The 17,278-nt window shown below is 36.4% G+C and overlaps 2 protein-coding genes across 2 annotated transcripts; both read left to right on the top strand.

Annotated features, from left to right (window-relative positions):
* Nucleotides 1–2,502: 2,502 nt before the first annotated feature.
* On the top strand, nucleotides 2,503–7,253 carry LOC103936085 (peroxisomal acyl-coenzyme A oxidase 1). The gene is given in 15 exon segments (XM_009345916.3): nucleotides 2,503–2,562; nucleotides 2,564–2,656; nucleotides 3,240–3,348; nucleotides 3,440–3,501; nucleotides 3,652–3,861; nucleotides 4,088–4,175; nucleotides 4,260–4,422; nucleotides 4,544–4,742; nucleotides 4,863–5,060; nucleotides 5,237–5,368; nucleotides 5,588–5,708; nucleotides 5,852–5,962; nucleotides 6,259–6,328; nucleotides 6,537–6,720; nucleotides 6,810–7,253. Coding segments are annotated over 15 exon segments (1,995 nt in total). The 5' UTR covers nucleotides 2,503–2,517; the 3' UTR covers nucleotides 7,020–7,253.
* Nucleotides 7,254–15,848: 8,595 nt separating this feature from the next.
* On the top strand, nucleotides 15,849–16,993 carry LOC103936081 (ethylene-responsive transcription factor ERF039-like). The gene has a single exon (XM_009345914.3). It carries the CDS (start codon nucleotides 15,874–15,876, stop codon nucleotides 16,747–16,749), a length of 876 nt encoding a protein of 291 aa, XP_009344189.2. The 5' UTR covers nucleotides 15,849–15,873; the 3' UTR covers nucleotides 16,750–16,993.
* Nucleotides 16,994–17,278: the final 285 nt, after the last annotated feature.

Below are 17,278 nucleotides of genomic sequence, written 5' to 3'. Positions count from 1 at the left end.
ATTTTTGTACGTAAGGGCGGCGAAATCAACACATAGGCCACACAACCAAAAACGCACAAATTCGATATATCGAGTTCGTATCTGGTAACCAACTGAAGGACGCTATATGGTTGGGTCGCAACAGGCCTTAAACGGATAAACATGGTTGCGTGCAATATTGCATGGCCCTAACACAGCAATCGGGAGCTTGGTACGTATGACCAACGATCGAGCAATCATTTGTAAGCACTTAATGAATGCCTCTTCTAGGCCGTTCTGGGTGTGAACATGAGGTATTGGATGTTTAACTTCAACCTCAACCGACATGCAATAGTCATAAAAAATTTAGATGTAATTCTCCTAGCATTATCTAATTAAATAAATTTAATTAGATAATTAGGATGGTGAGCCCTGAGCTTGATAACCTGAGTCAACAGTTTGGAGAATACAACATTCCTTGTGGACAACAAGCACATATGTGACCAACGAGTGGAAGCGTAAACCAAAACCATAAAATATCGAAAAGGTTTGCATGAAAGGTGAAGGTCCGCATGAAGGGTGAATCGATCCACAAATGTCCCCTTAAATCCTTTGTAGAAAAATAGGAGGATTCAAGCGAATCTTGTCATGAGAAGGCTTAATAATAAGTTTTCCCATGGAGCAGGGTTGGCATGCGATTCCTTGAATCGAACCTAAATTGCAAGTTAGTGGATGCCTGGGTGATGATTTAAGAATACGACGCATCGTTGTTCGTCCAGGGTGTCCCAAATGATCATTCCAAATGTAATTTCGTGCACAATCCCAGAGGTAGGGTCGGCCACATAGTGGCTTTCTATAAGTCGAATGGTCATTAGTATACAAACCACTCGGGATACGCTCCATTTTCTTTAGAATATGCTTTTGACCATATACGTAGGAAGTTATGCATATAAATTCAACTCCATTTTCTACATAAGTTTCAGCGTGGTAATTATTATCTCTAATGTCCTTGAAATTCAACAACGTTCTGGAGAATAAAGTGCCTCAACAGTGGTCAAAATTGCACCATTGGACAACATTATACGTGTCTTACCGTATCTTTCAATCAGGTTGGATGGGCCTGAGAGGGTTGTTAGAGGTGCATTCTTAGGTATGAAGCTAGTGAAATAGATCACGCAAAACGATGTGTGTGGTTGCACTATTTGCCAGACAACTAACTTCCCCACTAGTCATACCTAGAATGAAAAATTAATTTGAATTGGTCACATGCATAAAAGTTCTTGAAAACAAATATCCAAACCTTAAAATCCAAAAAACAAATCACCAACAAATAATCCAAACATAAATGAAAATTGTTCAAATTTAACCAAAAACACAAAAGGGTTCGGCCACTAGATGGAATTTAGCCTCAATGTCTAAATTTCAACTAGAAAAAATAGTTTATGTCTAAGATTCTAATCTTGGTACTCTCTGATTCGTCCACTTGCGTAAAATTTGATTCAAACTTCTTACGACAAGAATGATATTCAATTACAACTTTCTGGGGAGCTCAGTAAACACGGGGCCAATGGTCCTTTGAACCATAGCGATAACACATATCTGCATCCATGGTTTCAGGTGCTTTGCCCACTCAATCAAGGTCAAAAATGATCAAAATAGGTATTTATTCAAAATTTATTTCATCCATCCTCATCAAATCCTCACCACAAGGTAACCTCAAAATATTCATTCAAAATAGGATTAATTACTTAAATTAATTAATTGATTTTCTAATTGATTGCAATATATTATGGTGACATAATATCTTGCAATTACACCCTAAAACCACTAAATGCGGCCGATTCCCACCTCTTCAAAGGGGGTCGGTCACATCCCTATAAATACTACTCAATTTCTCCAAAAATCTAAGTTGAATCCTACCGCAAAATTCTCTAAATTCTCCAAAATATTTTTTTTCTTAAAATTCTAACTTTGACATCGGAGGTTCTTCGGCCAAAACCCTCCTCCATTCATCGTAAGCGCGTGAGGCTCTTAGCCTTGACCTAAAATGTTAATTGTTTTTGTAGATGCATTTTCATTCAAAAGCAAAAAGGAAGAAATTTTTATCTATAACGATGACGTAACATCGGGTCCAAACATTACCTAATGGTTGTGAAAGCTGTTGGGTAAAAAAGGTATCAACTTCAATGCCAAGGTTAAGGGTAACCTGAGATTTCATATGTAATTGCACGTTAAAAATGAAAAGAAAAAAATTCAAAATTGAAAAGGAAAAAGAAAGTGGTCAATCTTCTAACACGAACTTTGGGAAACACAACGGTGGGGACATCAAGAAACCCTCATCCTCCGCGACCACAAATAAATTAAAAAATTAATTTTTTTTTTTATTGAATTAATAATTAGAAACCAAAGCAAATCGTCCCATGTTTTTCTTATATATACAGTGGATTGTTCACGGACGTTGACGATTCTTCTCATCGGTTCCTCTAAGGAGAGAGAGCAGAAATCTGAGTTTTCGATTGACATAGTGATTGGGTTGCTAGGGTTTCTCTTTCTGTGAAAATGGAGGGGGTGGATCATTTGGCGCAAGAGCGGAGCAAGGCGCATGTTCGATGTCGACCAGATGAAAGTCATCTGGGCCGGCTCTCGCCACACCTTGGAAGTGTCCGATCGAATTGCTCGCCTCGTCGCTAGCGATCCGGTAATTGGTTCTAATTTCATATCATTTCTAATAAATTCAATTGTTTTTTAAATAGATCGATAGCGTTAGTGGGTTGAATTGGTAGTTGTTAGTGGAGAGGGAAATTGGTGGCGATCGAAGCCGCACAAGGATGCATAGGCATAATTGCTTGGATGCACCAGGATGCATAGGCATAATTGCCAATTTGTGGTAAATTCAATTATTTGAATGGTTCAGAGTTTGTGCTTCGCATTTCAGTCGTTACTTCTCAGGTAGCAGGCCAAGTTTTTTCTTCTTTTCTAAATTGACTGTTGAGAAAGATGTCATTAGCTCTACTTTGTCGTCGAAAATGCTCGTAAATGTGTATTAATTAATGAACAGATGAGTGATTGTTTTTCTTTTGATCGGTTAAAAATTGTTAATTTGTTGAATTGTTTGAAAGTTTCCTTCTTTCAAAAAAGTTGTTGAAAATTTATTGTGATTTGTTGTTTTCAGTTGTATTTCTTGGACTGGGGTCAATGATTAAGACACGGAAAGCAATTCGGCCGTGAATATTATTTTATATTTATTTAGATTCGTTTAATTGGAATTGTTGTACTGTCAGGTCTTTAGAAAGGATAACAGAACATTGCTGAGTAGGAAGGATTTGTTTAAAAACACTCTGCAAAAAGCGGCTCATGCTTGGAAACGGATCACAGAGCTGCGGCTATCCGGTATGTCTCCACACGGGAGTTCTCGTTTCGTAGACTACTATTTTTTTTTTTGTTTTGGTTTATTAATTCAACTGTGCTACCATTATTGCAGAGGAAGAGGCATACTGGTTAAGGCATTATGTGGATCAACCAGCGTATACGGATCTTCACTGGGTATGCTCCAACTCCTCCTCTTCATGCCGTTTTACTTTTTGGATTAAATTTGTTTTATGGTATTTATTTACATTGATTTGGGCACTTTCATGTATGATAAAGTGCTCTATGTGTTTTTAGTGTAACATAATTTTATTGTCTTCTCTTCAGGGAATGTTCGTGCCTGCTATTAAAGGATCAGGTACTGAGGAGCAGCAAAAGAAGTGGTTGCCGCTGGCATACAAAATGCAAATCATTGGTTGCTATGCTCAGACTGAACTTGGTCATGGCTCCAATGTTCAAGGGCTGGAGACCACTGCAACTTTTGATCCAAAGACTGACGAGTTTGTTATTAATAGTCCTACTCTCACATCAAGCAAAGTGAGTTATTTCTATAATGGTGTTTTGCTTAATCTTCTTATTTTTGAATTGAGTGAAATTTTAGTATCTATGATAATACAAGTTTGTTGTGCAGAATTGTTCTTGTTACCATTTCTTTAGTATTGATATATTATATATTCAACCATAATGTAGAGTGTTCTTTATGCATACATGATCAAAGTGACTAAGTTACGTTCTTATTGTTCTTCCTTATTGTTTTGAATAGTGGTGGCCTGGTGGTTTAGGAAAGGCTGCTACACATGCTGTTGTTTATGCCCGTCTTATTACTGATGGTCAAGACCATGGAGTGCATGGTAAGTACCAAGTTTATATTATTTTGACACTCCTTTCATGAAATGAATGATTGATTGAATTTAATTATAAAATTCTGATTTTAGGTTTCATTGTCCAACTTCGGAGCTTGGATGATCACTTACCACTTCCAGGCATAATAGTTGGCGATATTGGGATGAAATTTGGAAGTGGGGCATACAACTCCATGGACAATGGTGTTCTTAGACTTGATCATGTCCGTATACCAAGGGAACAAATGTTGATGAGGTATGTAATACTTAATGATAGACAAAATGTCATTCTGATGTTTAAATTTATAACTGCCTATTTTACTTATTTAGTTAGATAGATAGGAAGACTATCCTGATGTTTCTTTCAAATGTGCCAGGGTCTCACAGGTCACAAGAGAAGGAAAATACGTACAATCCAATGTTCCACGACAGCTGCTGTATGGAACTATGGTTTATGTGCGGCAAACGATTGTAGCTGATGCTTCCTCTGCTTTATCACGGGCAGTATGTATTGCTACTAGGTATAGTGCCGTTCGTCGACAATTTGGTTCACAAGATGGTGGCCTTGAAACACAGGTATGATGGCAAATTGTTTCATTAGTTTTCTTATTCTCTCCATGAGTTTAGAGATGCTGGTTTTATTTGTTTCTTATGAAGATGTTTTATTTACTGGTTTTGGTTCATGTTTTGCTTTAGGTCATTGATTACAAGACTCAGCAAAGTAGGCTCTTCCCTTTGCTGGCTTCTGCCTATGCTTTTAGATTTGTTGGTGAGTGGTTGAAATGGCTATACACGGATGTGACAGAGAAGTTGCAAGCTAATGATTTCTCGACATTGCCTGAGGCTCATGCATGCACTGCGGGTCTGAAATCATTGACCACTTCTGCAACTGCTGTACGTGATTATTGCTGCCCTTGCTTCCTTTCCATTTTTTTTTTCTTTGGGAGGCCTGTGAAGCTTTTCAACTTGACAACAAATATGGAACTTTCTTATCTCATTGACAGACTCTCTCTCTCTCTCTCTCTCTCTGTCTCTCTCTCTCATTATTTATTTATTCATTTTCTTGACAGGATGGCATTGAAGAATGCCGGAAATTATGTGGTGGCCATGGTTATCTATCTAACAGTGGGCTTCCTGAATTATTTGCCGTTTATGTACCAGCATGTACATATGAAGGAGACAACATTGTTCTACTTCTACAGGTACTTGAATTAAGAAACCCTAATGTGCTTGTGCTTGTGATTTTGTTTTCATCTTTTTAAAATTTTACATCCTGAATTTTCTGGAAATAGGTTTAAGATCTCTTATTCTGTAGTAATTTGGGGGAATCTACTTTTGGTTTATTCAGTGGTGGATTCAACATGCTGCTATCAGAATGTATATTTTGTGTGCTGAAGTATTTCTGACAATTTCTCTTTTAGGTTGCAAGGTTTCTAATGAAGACTGTTGCTCAGCTACCATCTGGTAAAAAGCCTGTTGGAACCACAACTTATATGGGCCGTGCTCAACATTTGATCCAATGTCGTTCTAGTGCTCAAAAAGGTTGTATTTTTTTTTCCATATCCAATCTGTTGGCTTTCTTTACCTCTTTCACATTGTCATGCACAACTTTGCTATATTTTACATTGCATAAAAGCACAGATTCTGTTTTAGTAATATGCATATACACTTATGTTGGCATGCAGCTGAGGATTGGTTGAACCCTAGTGTGATACTTGAGGTATTTGAAGCAAGGGCTATTAGGATGTCGATTGCCTGTGCTCAAGACCTTAGCAAGTTTTCAAATCAAGAAGAAGGTTTGTGTTTTTATTTATTTATTTTTAAATTTATTGTCTCTATTCTGAGTTTGTTACTTGTTTTATTCATGTGTTTTTTTTTCCTGATGAAAACGGAAAGATTTCACGAACAATTTTATACATGGGACACATTGTAGACATTTTATAGTCTTTCTGAGACCTTAGTTCGTTGTTTGTATTTTAATCTCTCGGATAGATACTAATTATTCACTTAAATGAATCTTCTTGGTCATTCACAGCTCATGCTGTTCCGTTATGATATATTAATTAATTTTGATGCATTTCCAATGCTTCAGGCTTTGCAGAACTCTCATCTAATTTAGCTGAGGCAGCAGTAGCTCATTGCCAATTAATTGTTGTTTCCAAGTAAGTTTCGTCCAATCATTTTGTTTAAAATGTTTTGGCCTTGAATTTACTTCTTTAACTCTGAATTCCTCTGTGTTTGTGGCACATGTACCTTCGTTTCCTAATTCAATGAAATGACAGCGAGGGCACTGCCGGGCAGGATCTAATTCTGAAAGACCCGTAGTTAATTTCCACTTTGGTAATCTTGCTTGTTTTTCTTTCATGATAGGTTCATCGATAAAGTCCAACAAGACATACCAGGGAAGGGGGTGAAAAAACAGCTGGAGATCCTCTGCAACATCTATGCTTTATACACCATTCACAAGCATTTGGGTGATTTCCTCTCCACTGGAAGCATCACAGCAAAGCAAGCTTCACTTGCAAATGATCAACTTCGATCTCTTTATTCCCAGGTTTGCCCAATCATCTTTGCTTAAAGTCTACATTTCGTTCTTTAATGGTGACTCTCGTCTAATAGCTCGTAAATCTTTATTTATGGTAGCTCCGTCCCAATGCCATTGCCCTCGTTGATGCATTTAATTTCACCGACCACTACCTCGGCTCAATTCTAGGCCGCTATGATGGTAATGTGTACCCGAGTCTCTATGCGGAGGCTTGGAAAGATCCTCTTAACGAGTCAGTTGTGCCCGATGGCTATCGGGAATATGTCCAGCCCCTGCTGAAGAACCAGCTCCGTAACGCAAGACTGTGATTAATGGTGTGATGGGGGATTTTGTCGTCGCCAATAAAAGCACCAGCAGGTGGTTGCTGATCAACATCGAATACTCGTATTTATGTAGCGTGAAACTTTTCTTAAGTAATTGTAATGATTTGTTCCTGAATATGGGAGACAATGTAATCTTATTGACTATATGAATGTGGCTAACAGAGTATAAATAAAAGTTATGTTGTAAGTTTTGACGGCAATTTTGCTGCTGAAGATGGATATGTGATTGCAAAATGGTCCAAGGGCATTTAGTTGTGCATGAGGTTTATTGTTTGATTCTCCTCTCTTCCATCGTCGCTTGCATAAGAAAAGGGCGGCGTTTTAGGCACAAACATTAGGAGTTACGTCTTCTTGCACTTGAGTTCGAACCTCGTTTTTGGTAAATTGGAGGAGTCGGAATGTTGTTAAAAGGTCCCGTTACTTCCTGTCATCAAATTTCAACATTAAGGATATATTCACGCATACCATTTACTTTCTCCCAAACAAGCCGTCTATTTTCTTCGCCTGAGGGGTCCACTCTTGTAGCCATCCTTACAAGGCTTACCCCAAGGTGTTGCAGAAGGCCTTCCCTTGCTCTTACCCTCACCTCCACCGTGTGGATAATCAATCGGGTTCATCGCAACTCCTCGAACCTTGGGCCGCTGCCCCAACCACCGGCTTGGCCCAGCATTATACAACTGCTTCTCCTTATTCCCTAGATTTGGCTCACTTGGGACCGTCCCAATTGTCGCCAGGAACTTAGAATCAATCCACTTCTCAGCACGGGAAGGCAACTTCACTAGGCATCCTGCTCAGGATGGTTCTTTCAAACCGTTGCATAAGTTTCCGGCGGTCCAACCAACTTTCCGTCTCGCCCCGAGTACATCTCGATGTTGTGTATTTTGGTCCTAATGTTCAAAAGCACTAAGCGGCAGGCAACGTCCCAATTGGAAAATTGATGTCAAAGTAAAAACTGATTGGCTTTGCTAGTGCTTGATGGATGAGGAGTTTAGCAGGCGGTGACGTCGGTGGAGATAGTGCGATAGGAAGTGGTGACGTTGGTGTTGACGGAGTGGCGAAAGAGACGACTGAAGAGGGTGGAAGATGCCGCTCGAGCTCTCCCAAAAGCCATTCAGTTCACTTACAGGGTTTTGCTTTTTCTCTTTTCTTCGAATACAAGTTACCAATTAGAACTGAAGAGAGTGAACCACCAACCACCTAATAAAACAAGCGAAAAAACAAAGGCCTCATTTGACATAATAACCCATGGGCCATGGCCTATTGATATTGGGCTTGGGATTTAGAGTTGAGCTTCTTTTTCCGAATTAGAGAAAATCTCACCTGCACTTATTTTAGAAAAAAAGAAGGGTTTAGATTCAACTATAGCTCATTTAGTTAAATCTTAACCGTTTGCTCGTGACAAAAAATGTGCGGAAGATAATTTCTAGACATTAATCAGGCACAGTCTAACCTGAGTTTTAACCTTTATTTTTGTTACAAGACAACACGATATTTAGAAACACGTGGACAACACTTCATATCCTCATATGCTTTTTTACGCATAAAGAAACTTAAGTTAAATACGTGAACAACTCAACTCATATGTCTATTCTGATATACGAAAAAAATTGAGCTTTTGCACCAAAACTTATTGTCAATCACATGCAAAATCCTTTACTTTTCCAATGTGAGACAACAGACATCCTCAAACAATAAAACTAAGGGCTAATTTGGTATTATTGTGTTTTGAAAAAAAACTGCTTCTGCTGTGCTGTGAGAATAAACTCATTTTTGCTGCTTCCCGTTTTTAATTTTTTTTTCACCCAAAACTGTGAAAATAAGTTGTTTTTAAGAGACCAAACACCTTTTTGAGCTCAACTTTTTTTTTTATACCCACTTTTTATAAAAACACCTCAGTACCAAACCAGTACTAAGGGCTGGTTTGGTAATGCTGTGCTTTGAAAAAAACTATTTCTGCTATTTTGTGAGAATAAGCTCATCTTTGCTGCTTCACGTTTTCAGCTTTTTTTCACCCAAAACTTTGAAAATAAGCTGTTTTTAAGTGTTTACCAAACATCTTTTTGAGCTCAATTTATTTTGATACCTATTTTTTTATAAAAGTACTTCAATACCAAATCAGTACTAAGACGTTCCACAATCAGCCAAAAAATTGAGTACAACACTAATAACATGCAGTGCAGTACTATGTTAAGTGATTCGGCCTTCCACTGCTGCCCCGTGTCTTCATTATAATGCCAATGGTCCGGACTCCGGCCCTATAAAAACTACTGTCCAACCTATTTTTGTAGCATTGTAATGGTCACTGTTGTCCAACCTATTTTTGTAGCTAATAATGTCTACCGAAATTAGAACAGAAGAGAGTGAACCACCAACCACCTAATAAAATAAACGAAAAACCAAAGGCCTCATTTGACATAATAACCCATGGGCCATGGCCTATTGACATTAGGCTTGGGATTTAGAGTTGAGCTTCCTTTCCGAATTAGAGAAAATCTTCCCTGCATTTATTTTTAGAAAAAAAAAAAAAAAAAAAGAAGAAGAAGGGTTTAGATTCAACTATAGCTCATTTAGTTAAATCTTAACCGTTTGCTCGTGATAAAAATGTGCTAAAGAGAATTTCTAAACATTAATCAGGCACAGTTTAACTTGAGTTTTAACGAAAAGGACCATAACTGCACGTTTTGATGAGTTAAGGGACCAATGGTAATAAATTTTTAGTTGAGGGACAATTACTCCAATTGGAATAAAGTTGATGGACTAGTGCTATAATTTTCTCTTTGAATTTTATAGTAATGTACTAATGCTTTTTCATTAGGCTTCTATTTTGGGGTATGTAACACATGAAAGGCAAATGTGTTTTAGTGATAAAGTGGTATATAGATACTAATTTAGTATAACATTTTTCAATTGATTATTTTATTGAAGTAAAATATATATTCTTTAACGAGTAAGGAGACAAGTTCTATTACCCATTAATATAAAATTTGGGATCAACTTGAACGAACAAAATTTCATAATTATAAGAGAATTTAAAATTTAATCTACATATGTTATAACTTAAACGAACAAATCATAATTGTCAAGAACCTGAAACCCAACTAGTAAATGGCTAAAAGCCTGAAATGTTTGGTAACTTTCACTTTCCGGGATAATTTTTGCATTCGTTCACATTCCACTTTTGATGATTGCAGTACTCTCTCATCTGACGAATTAATTATGGAATGTTTCATGTGTGGAGGAAACGTGGAAAACTGCTCTTTTGGTCACGCCACCATCTAACATGTTCTATTTACTGCCAAACTATCAACCAAAATAGACTTAGAGCTAGAAGTTATCAACCATACATTCGATGTTTTTTAACTGAAGAAAAAAAATGTCCCTAGTAGTTATTTACTCATGTAGTTTGAATGTATTAAATATTTGGCTTTTTAGTCAAAATGATCTCTGAGATTTGCATAATTCATCACTTTGGTTGTTGAGATTTGAAATTGATAGAAGTGGTCTATAAGTTTGTCCACAATCAATCATTTTGGTTTTTCAATGCAAAATTAGGTTAAATAAAGATCTCAATGACAAAATTACTCTTAATATAATAAACAATAGGCCAAAATGATTTAACAAAAATTGAGAGTATTTTGGTCATTTTATTCTTATTTTATTGAGATTTTTTAAGAAATGACCAAGATGATTGATTGTGGACAAACTCAGGAACTAATTCTATCGATTTCACATCTTAGGGACCAAAGTAAGAAATTATGCAAATCTCAGAGATCATTTTGGCTAAAAAGCCTAATTTTTTTTTAACGAGACAAAACTATTATAGTTAAAGGAGGACAATTCTAACTTGTGTGCAAGGGACGAGCACAATGCTCTGACAAACTGACCAAATCCACACACACACACACACACACACATATATATATATATATATAAGTGTGTTTGTGTATTAGATAAAAATTCTTTAAACTTCGAATAGAGGTCCCAACGTAGGTGCATTGTTGCCAAAATGTTGAAACACATTCATTTTCAGCATATTATTGGAAAAAATAAACAGATATGAAATACTTTTATATCATTCCGCTGTTTAGTCAACAATGGGTTAAGAGAAGATCCAATATCCCAGGAATAATAGTAACGCTCATTAGGCAAAGTTGGCACAAAGCCAGCGCTGACCAAGATTAGGGTCTGGGGAGATATGTTTTGGTGTACTAAAAGTATTATTATATAGTGTTACTAATTCATTTAAATTTATAATACGTGTATTTATTTTTTATTAATATACTCCAACAGCAGGATATATAGATTATGTTACTAATTATCATGTGAAATAATACAGCACGTGATAACACATAAAATTTCTCAAGTTTTGGGTGTAATTGAGTCTATATTCCTTTATATTATCATCTAACCCTAGGAATAAATATGACTGTTTAGAAAAATCAAATCAATTACAAACAAAAACAGTATTACTACCAGTTGAATACCTAATTTTATATATCTATCCTTCCGATACTATTGACCAAGATCTTGAACACTTAGGCCAAGCTCTGTAATCAAATCAACGACGTGAGAAACCGTATTGCAGACACACAAATGATAGACAAATTAGGCAAACAAGAACAAATAATTCATGATGAAATGTTGAAAGTAAGGTTTGAATGTATTTTTATTAATAAACTCTGACAATGAAAAGTTTTAAAGAAGATAATTAGACAAAAAAAATGTTCAAATTGATTTTTAGGTGTTCCATAGTGGGTCGAAAAATAAATTTGATTCCGACATATAGGAATCAAATTGGACTGAAATATTTGAATTAAATTTTATGAGAGAGATTCTCTTTTTCCAGTTCAATATATTAAACTATCATAATTTTGATTCTTATAAAATAAATGACCAACTTTTTAAGAGAGAAAAGTGAATAACCATTGTAAGAAAGTTACAGGTAGCCAAAGAGCAGAAGAGATGAAACCAGGATTACAAAGTGGGATGGGCTGAACTAATCTTTCTTCCCTTTGACATATATGCCGAGTCAAAACCTTCCAACTGAATGACTGTTTTGCTCCTTTTGAATTTTTATCTACTATAGCCTAGCTGGTCCTTTAGACAACTCTGCCGCTGTCAGCCATGACATAAACCATGCCCCCTCGTAATAAAGAGAACTTGAAAATGAAAGGTACATTAAAATAAGCTGCATCTCACACTCGTTTGAATTTGGATTTTAAGGAAGTTAAAGAGGCATTTGATAATTATTTCGTTTTCATTTTTAATTTTTTATTTGTTTTTTTTTTTTAAATTAAGATCTTATTTGATAATTACTTTCAGTTAAAAAAAAAAGAAGTGAATACTGAAAATCAAAATGTAAAAACTCAAGGACCAAAATTTAAAAACTCAAGAAAGTAGGTTTTAGTTATCGTTTTTTTGAAAACTGAAAAAAGTCACTAAACAATATTTCAGTTTTCAAAAAAGTGAAAACGAAATGGTTATCAGACAGCTCCTAAGAAAATCCGAATGCAAAGACATGAAAACCTTCAATAGTCAGGAGTCATGTCACACCAAAGTTGAGGAAGACAAACCCATGTTAGCTAAACTACATATTCGCAACCATATTCCCTTCTCAGTAAATATGAGATAAAAAATCATCTCTCGAATGCAGACAAAGTAGGTAAAGTGATGCGTACAAAGAAGCCAAGGAGGAACAAAGTTATTCGAATGGAGACAAGAAGAATACTAGAAAAATCATTCTCCAACTGAAGCGTGCATACAAATCTGCTGATAAACAAATTCCTAATAATTCCGCAGCTGGAAGCAGATTGTCAAGAGAATGAGGATCCGAAGCTCAAGCTTGTTACTTTTCGATCATCAATGGAAGCTGCATAGAAGATAAAGAATTGTACCAGTTGAAAATCCAAGATGGGGAAGATCAACTATGAGCTTCGTTCTGCTTGTTATGCAAAGGATATATAGGAAATTTTAACTTCTGCCAATGAGATCAATTGTCTTCAGAAGACTGCCAATGAATTTGAGTCCAAGGATGAGGAGCTGAAGGGCGTGTTACTCGCTAATGAGTTTTTGAATAAGGATAAAATGTTCATAAATTAAGGATAAAATGACCAAAATACCTTCAATTGTTGTCAAATCTTTGACCTATTTTTTATTAAATTGAGGGTAGTTTTGTCATTTCATCCTTACTTAACATAATTTTTCACCGAATGACCAAAATAATTAATGGTGGACAATCTCAGGAACCACTTCTATTGATTTCAAATCTCAACGACCAAAGTGAGGAGTTATACGAATTTTAGGGATCATTTTGACTAAAAATCCTTTAATTTCCATGAAACTTTAGTTGACATAGAGCTACGAGTTCATTGTGCGATATTGCCACTCGACCGTGTGGCCCTGACACTACTAAGCTGGTTGTTGACTTCAATTGCTCGAACGAAAGTTTTCTAACATGAGAACCTATTTGTGTGATTGAGGCAAGGTTATATGGGCAGTGCACACTGAGCTTGTGAGATCTTGTACTTCACAAAGGGCTAAATCGTGTGACATGATGAAGTCTCACATACGCTGCCAGAAAGTTGTATTGCACTTGTAATATGAGGTCACCAATCCTTTGAGTTGCGTGGCCTATAGTGAAACATGATAATGCTCGGTGAAGTCATGAAAAAACGCTAACTATGAGTGTAGTTATATGGAACTTCACGAGCAACAGTTCAGGGAATGTGTTTACTTATTAAATGAGGTCACTAATCCTTTCAGCTACATAGCCCGTAGCACTATGTGATAAGGCTTTGTGGAGACACAAAATCGCTAACTAGTCACATCTAACATGTACAGTTGTGTGGAGATTTGTGTGCAACAGTTCAAGGAATATGCTGCACTTTAGGCCACCGATCCCTTGAGCTGCGCCCTGAAAGCATGCTCATTTTGCCCTATTCATGAGACTTCGATTATTCTATGTTAATAAATGTGTGCCTGCACATTTTTGCTAAGCATTATTTACTCAAATCATTTACTTATTAGAGTAAAATACTTGGGACTTTTCATCATTTGCGTCCTGTATCACGAAATAAAGTTTTAGTCCAACAATTTTTTCAAAGCAGACCAACTTCAGAGTTTGAATGGCAGAGTTAAATACAGTTACAATTGGAGGACCGAGACAAAGTTCTAGATCCTCATTGATAACATTGCAATAAAAAATGCTATCTTCTAAGCTTAGTGTTTTCAAAAATTTTCACTGTGATAATTGAAATACCACCTTATTCCAACTCCAAGTCTAAGACTCGTGAAAAATCTTTTACTCAAAGACTAATATGACTACAATTTAATCAACAGTAAAATAATTTTATATTTGAGTGATTTTTTTGTAAAGATGATCGTTGAGAGAAAATCTAAAAGATGGATGGTTGGATTGTAGAAATACGATGTAAAACGAGCCCCACAAGATGTCCCTCAAATAAAATTAGGGTAATTCTATAGAGTCCAAAAATTTAAATCACATTTACAAACCAAATAATGTGTCATCTATAGGAAATAAGCACGTTGATCAACGCTTAAGTAATAATTCAGTCATCAACAACCACATCATTTGGTTTGCAAATTTTGTTTAAAAAATTTGGTTTCTCTACCACTATCGATAAAATTATTTGAAGAATGCCTCAACAGAAAGGGACTTATATATATGAATTATCCCTATATGTACGTGTCTATGTGGGAAAATTAGGCTTCCATGTATCGAAGAGAACTATATATATTGAGGTCAGGAAACGAAATTTGACATACTTTCAACATCAACGGAGAGAGATCAGTGTTAATTAGTGAACCAGATCGAAGTTAAGATAATTGTAACTGTAAGAAAGCTCCATATGGTATAATAATGAAGCCAAAAACACCTCAAACCAGCTTCCATGTGAAATTCGTGGCTTGATAAAAAACAAACGTTTTCTTGGGGGTTGGGGAAGCAATTATAAGCAACTATTTGAACGGCCCACCTCCTTAAGTAGCGTAAAGTTGCAACCAATTAAATTATAAATAGCACATCTAAATGCCCTACTTTCGTTAATAAGATGTGGGAGAGAGGCCAAAGATACAAAGCCACTATAAAAGATGATGCAAACCATACACCATTCAAACATTAACATGGGGCTGCAAAATTACCAACAATCTACTCTTTGGAAAACACTCAGTCTCCTTTTGACCCAGCTTGACGAAGAAAATGATAAACGACGTTAGTTTGAAAGCACAAGAACACCGGAATTCACTTAAAAAATATCAAAAAGTTTCAACGTTCAATATTGAAAAATTAGAAGATAACAACCCCAATACCAAAACGTGCTACTAATAATGGAACTTAACCCTACAAGCCTTAGGAGTCCAAATAAAATAGAATTATTAAGCAAATAACAAAATACTGAAAGGGCTTAAATCTTATAACACTTAAGAGAAAAAAATGTAATTTGATTGAAAATGCCCATATACCACATCATGACAGTGAGTTTGATGCACATCGCTGTTTTCTTAAAAATGACGGGTCGTGGTCAAATGGGACATCGAAGCCTGAATCTGCAAGCTTTTTTCTTTGTTTTTCGACTTGATCTTCAATTCACTCTGTCATTTGATTTGCATTGCTTATATTTTACGAATCATTTCTTTGTATTGATAAATTACATACTGACGCGTATATGGATATCTGTAATTTGTTAGCAAACAGAAATGAATGGTCAGAGGTCAAGCATGGAACAGTGTTCGTAGTCTTTTGTACTTTGGCCACTGCTTTAAGTATATATATATATATATATATATATATATATATAATATATGATATATACCATTTCTCATGTGCAAGAATCATAAGAGAAGAACCCATACCCCTATTTTGAGAGCTCTCTACCACATTCTTCTTCTTTCTTCTACCCACTTAAACATGGAAGAAGAACAATTCAATTTTATAGATTGTGAGGCTCAGACCACATCTTCTTCTTACTCGAATTCTACCACCTCTCCTTCTGCAGAATCTCCGGCACGAAAAATTAGCGAGAGATCATCATCATCGTCGTCATCAAATCAAATACAACTACTTGATGGTCATGAGAAAGCTACTAGTACTAATGATGATGATGATGATGATCAAATTAGTAAGAAGAAAGCAAAGATTAACAATGGTATTAATGGTGATGGGAGACAGCAGAGGCATCCTCATAAACCAACGTATAGGGGAGTGAGAATGCGTCAATGGGGCAAATGGGTCTCAGAAATCCGAGAGCCAAGAAAGAAGTCAAGAATTTGGCTTGGAACTTTTCCCACCCCCGAAATGGCCGCTCGCGCACATGATGTCGCCGCTCTTACTATCAAAGGCCGCTCTGCGGTGCTCAACTTCCCTGAGCTGGCTCAAGAGCTTCCTGTTCCGGCTTCCGCCTTGCCAAAGGACATCCAAGTTGCTGCTGCCAAGGCAGCTGCAAGTACCTACCCAACTAGAAGCTGCAGAAGCAGCAGCCTTGAAGCAGAAGCGGAAGCCGAAACAGAGCTGATCAGCCAAGCTGTTCATGACAGCAGTACTCATGATTCATCATCAACTTCCCCATCAAACAGTTACAACGATGACATGTTTTTTGACCTTCCTGATCTGCTTTTAGATGTTGGGCATCACAGTGATCCTGGGTTTCGCTTCTCTGTGCCATGGCTTGATGAAGAGCCGGAGTTCTTGTGGCAGTGACTCAGATGTCAGAAACAATGGGTCAAAAACATGCATCGAAGGATTGAAGAAATCAGCGGCTTAATTGGCAAGTTTTAATTGTTTAAAGTTGATATATGTTGCTTGCTTTTGCTGCTGCTCCAAAGTCCAAGTAGTTACTCAAATCAGGAAGCGCAACTTTTCAATTTCCACAGGTTTGGTTTGGGATTATGTTGCTAAAAGTTCAGCTTAATTAATAAATTTACTACTGTATGGGTATGGAATATTGGCCATGCCTTCTAGTTTTTGTTAAAAAAATGAATAATGTACCCTTTTAATTAATGTGTCAATATTACAATGTAAATATATATGAGGTAAATAAAAATGTTGGGGGTCTCTCATAATTACAATAATAAGGTTACTTGACCTTGTTCCATATATGCTATAAAGTTACTCTGTTTTCGGTTAGGGTACTTGAGAGGTTTTTTTATTTTTTTTTTATTAAATAAACGATATTATCTATAATAAGGGGTGGATGAGTGGGCTGAGCCTCATAATGACCTAGCAATAA

Source organism: the organism of the source record quoted next, unplaced genomic scaffold (assembly GCF_019419815.1).
Source record: "Pyrus x bretschneideri cultivar Hongxiangsu unplaced genomic scaffold, Pyrus_bretschneideri_v1 Contig14, whole genome shotgun sequence".
NCBI classification, from domain to species: Eukaryota; Viridiplantae; Streptophyta; class Magnoliopsida; order Rosales; family Rosaceae; genus Pyrus; species Pyrus x bretschneideri.
Note: the sequence above shows the minus strand (reverse complement) of the source record. Positions and strands in the feature narration are given on the sequence as shown.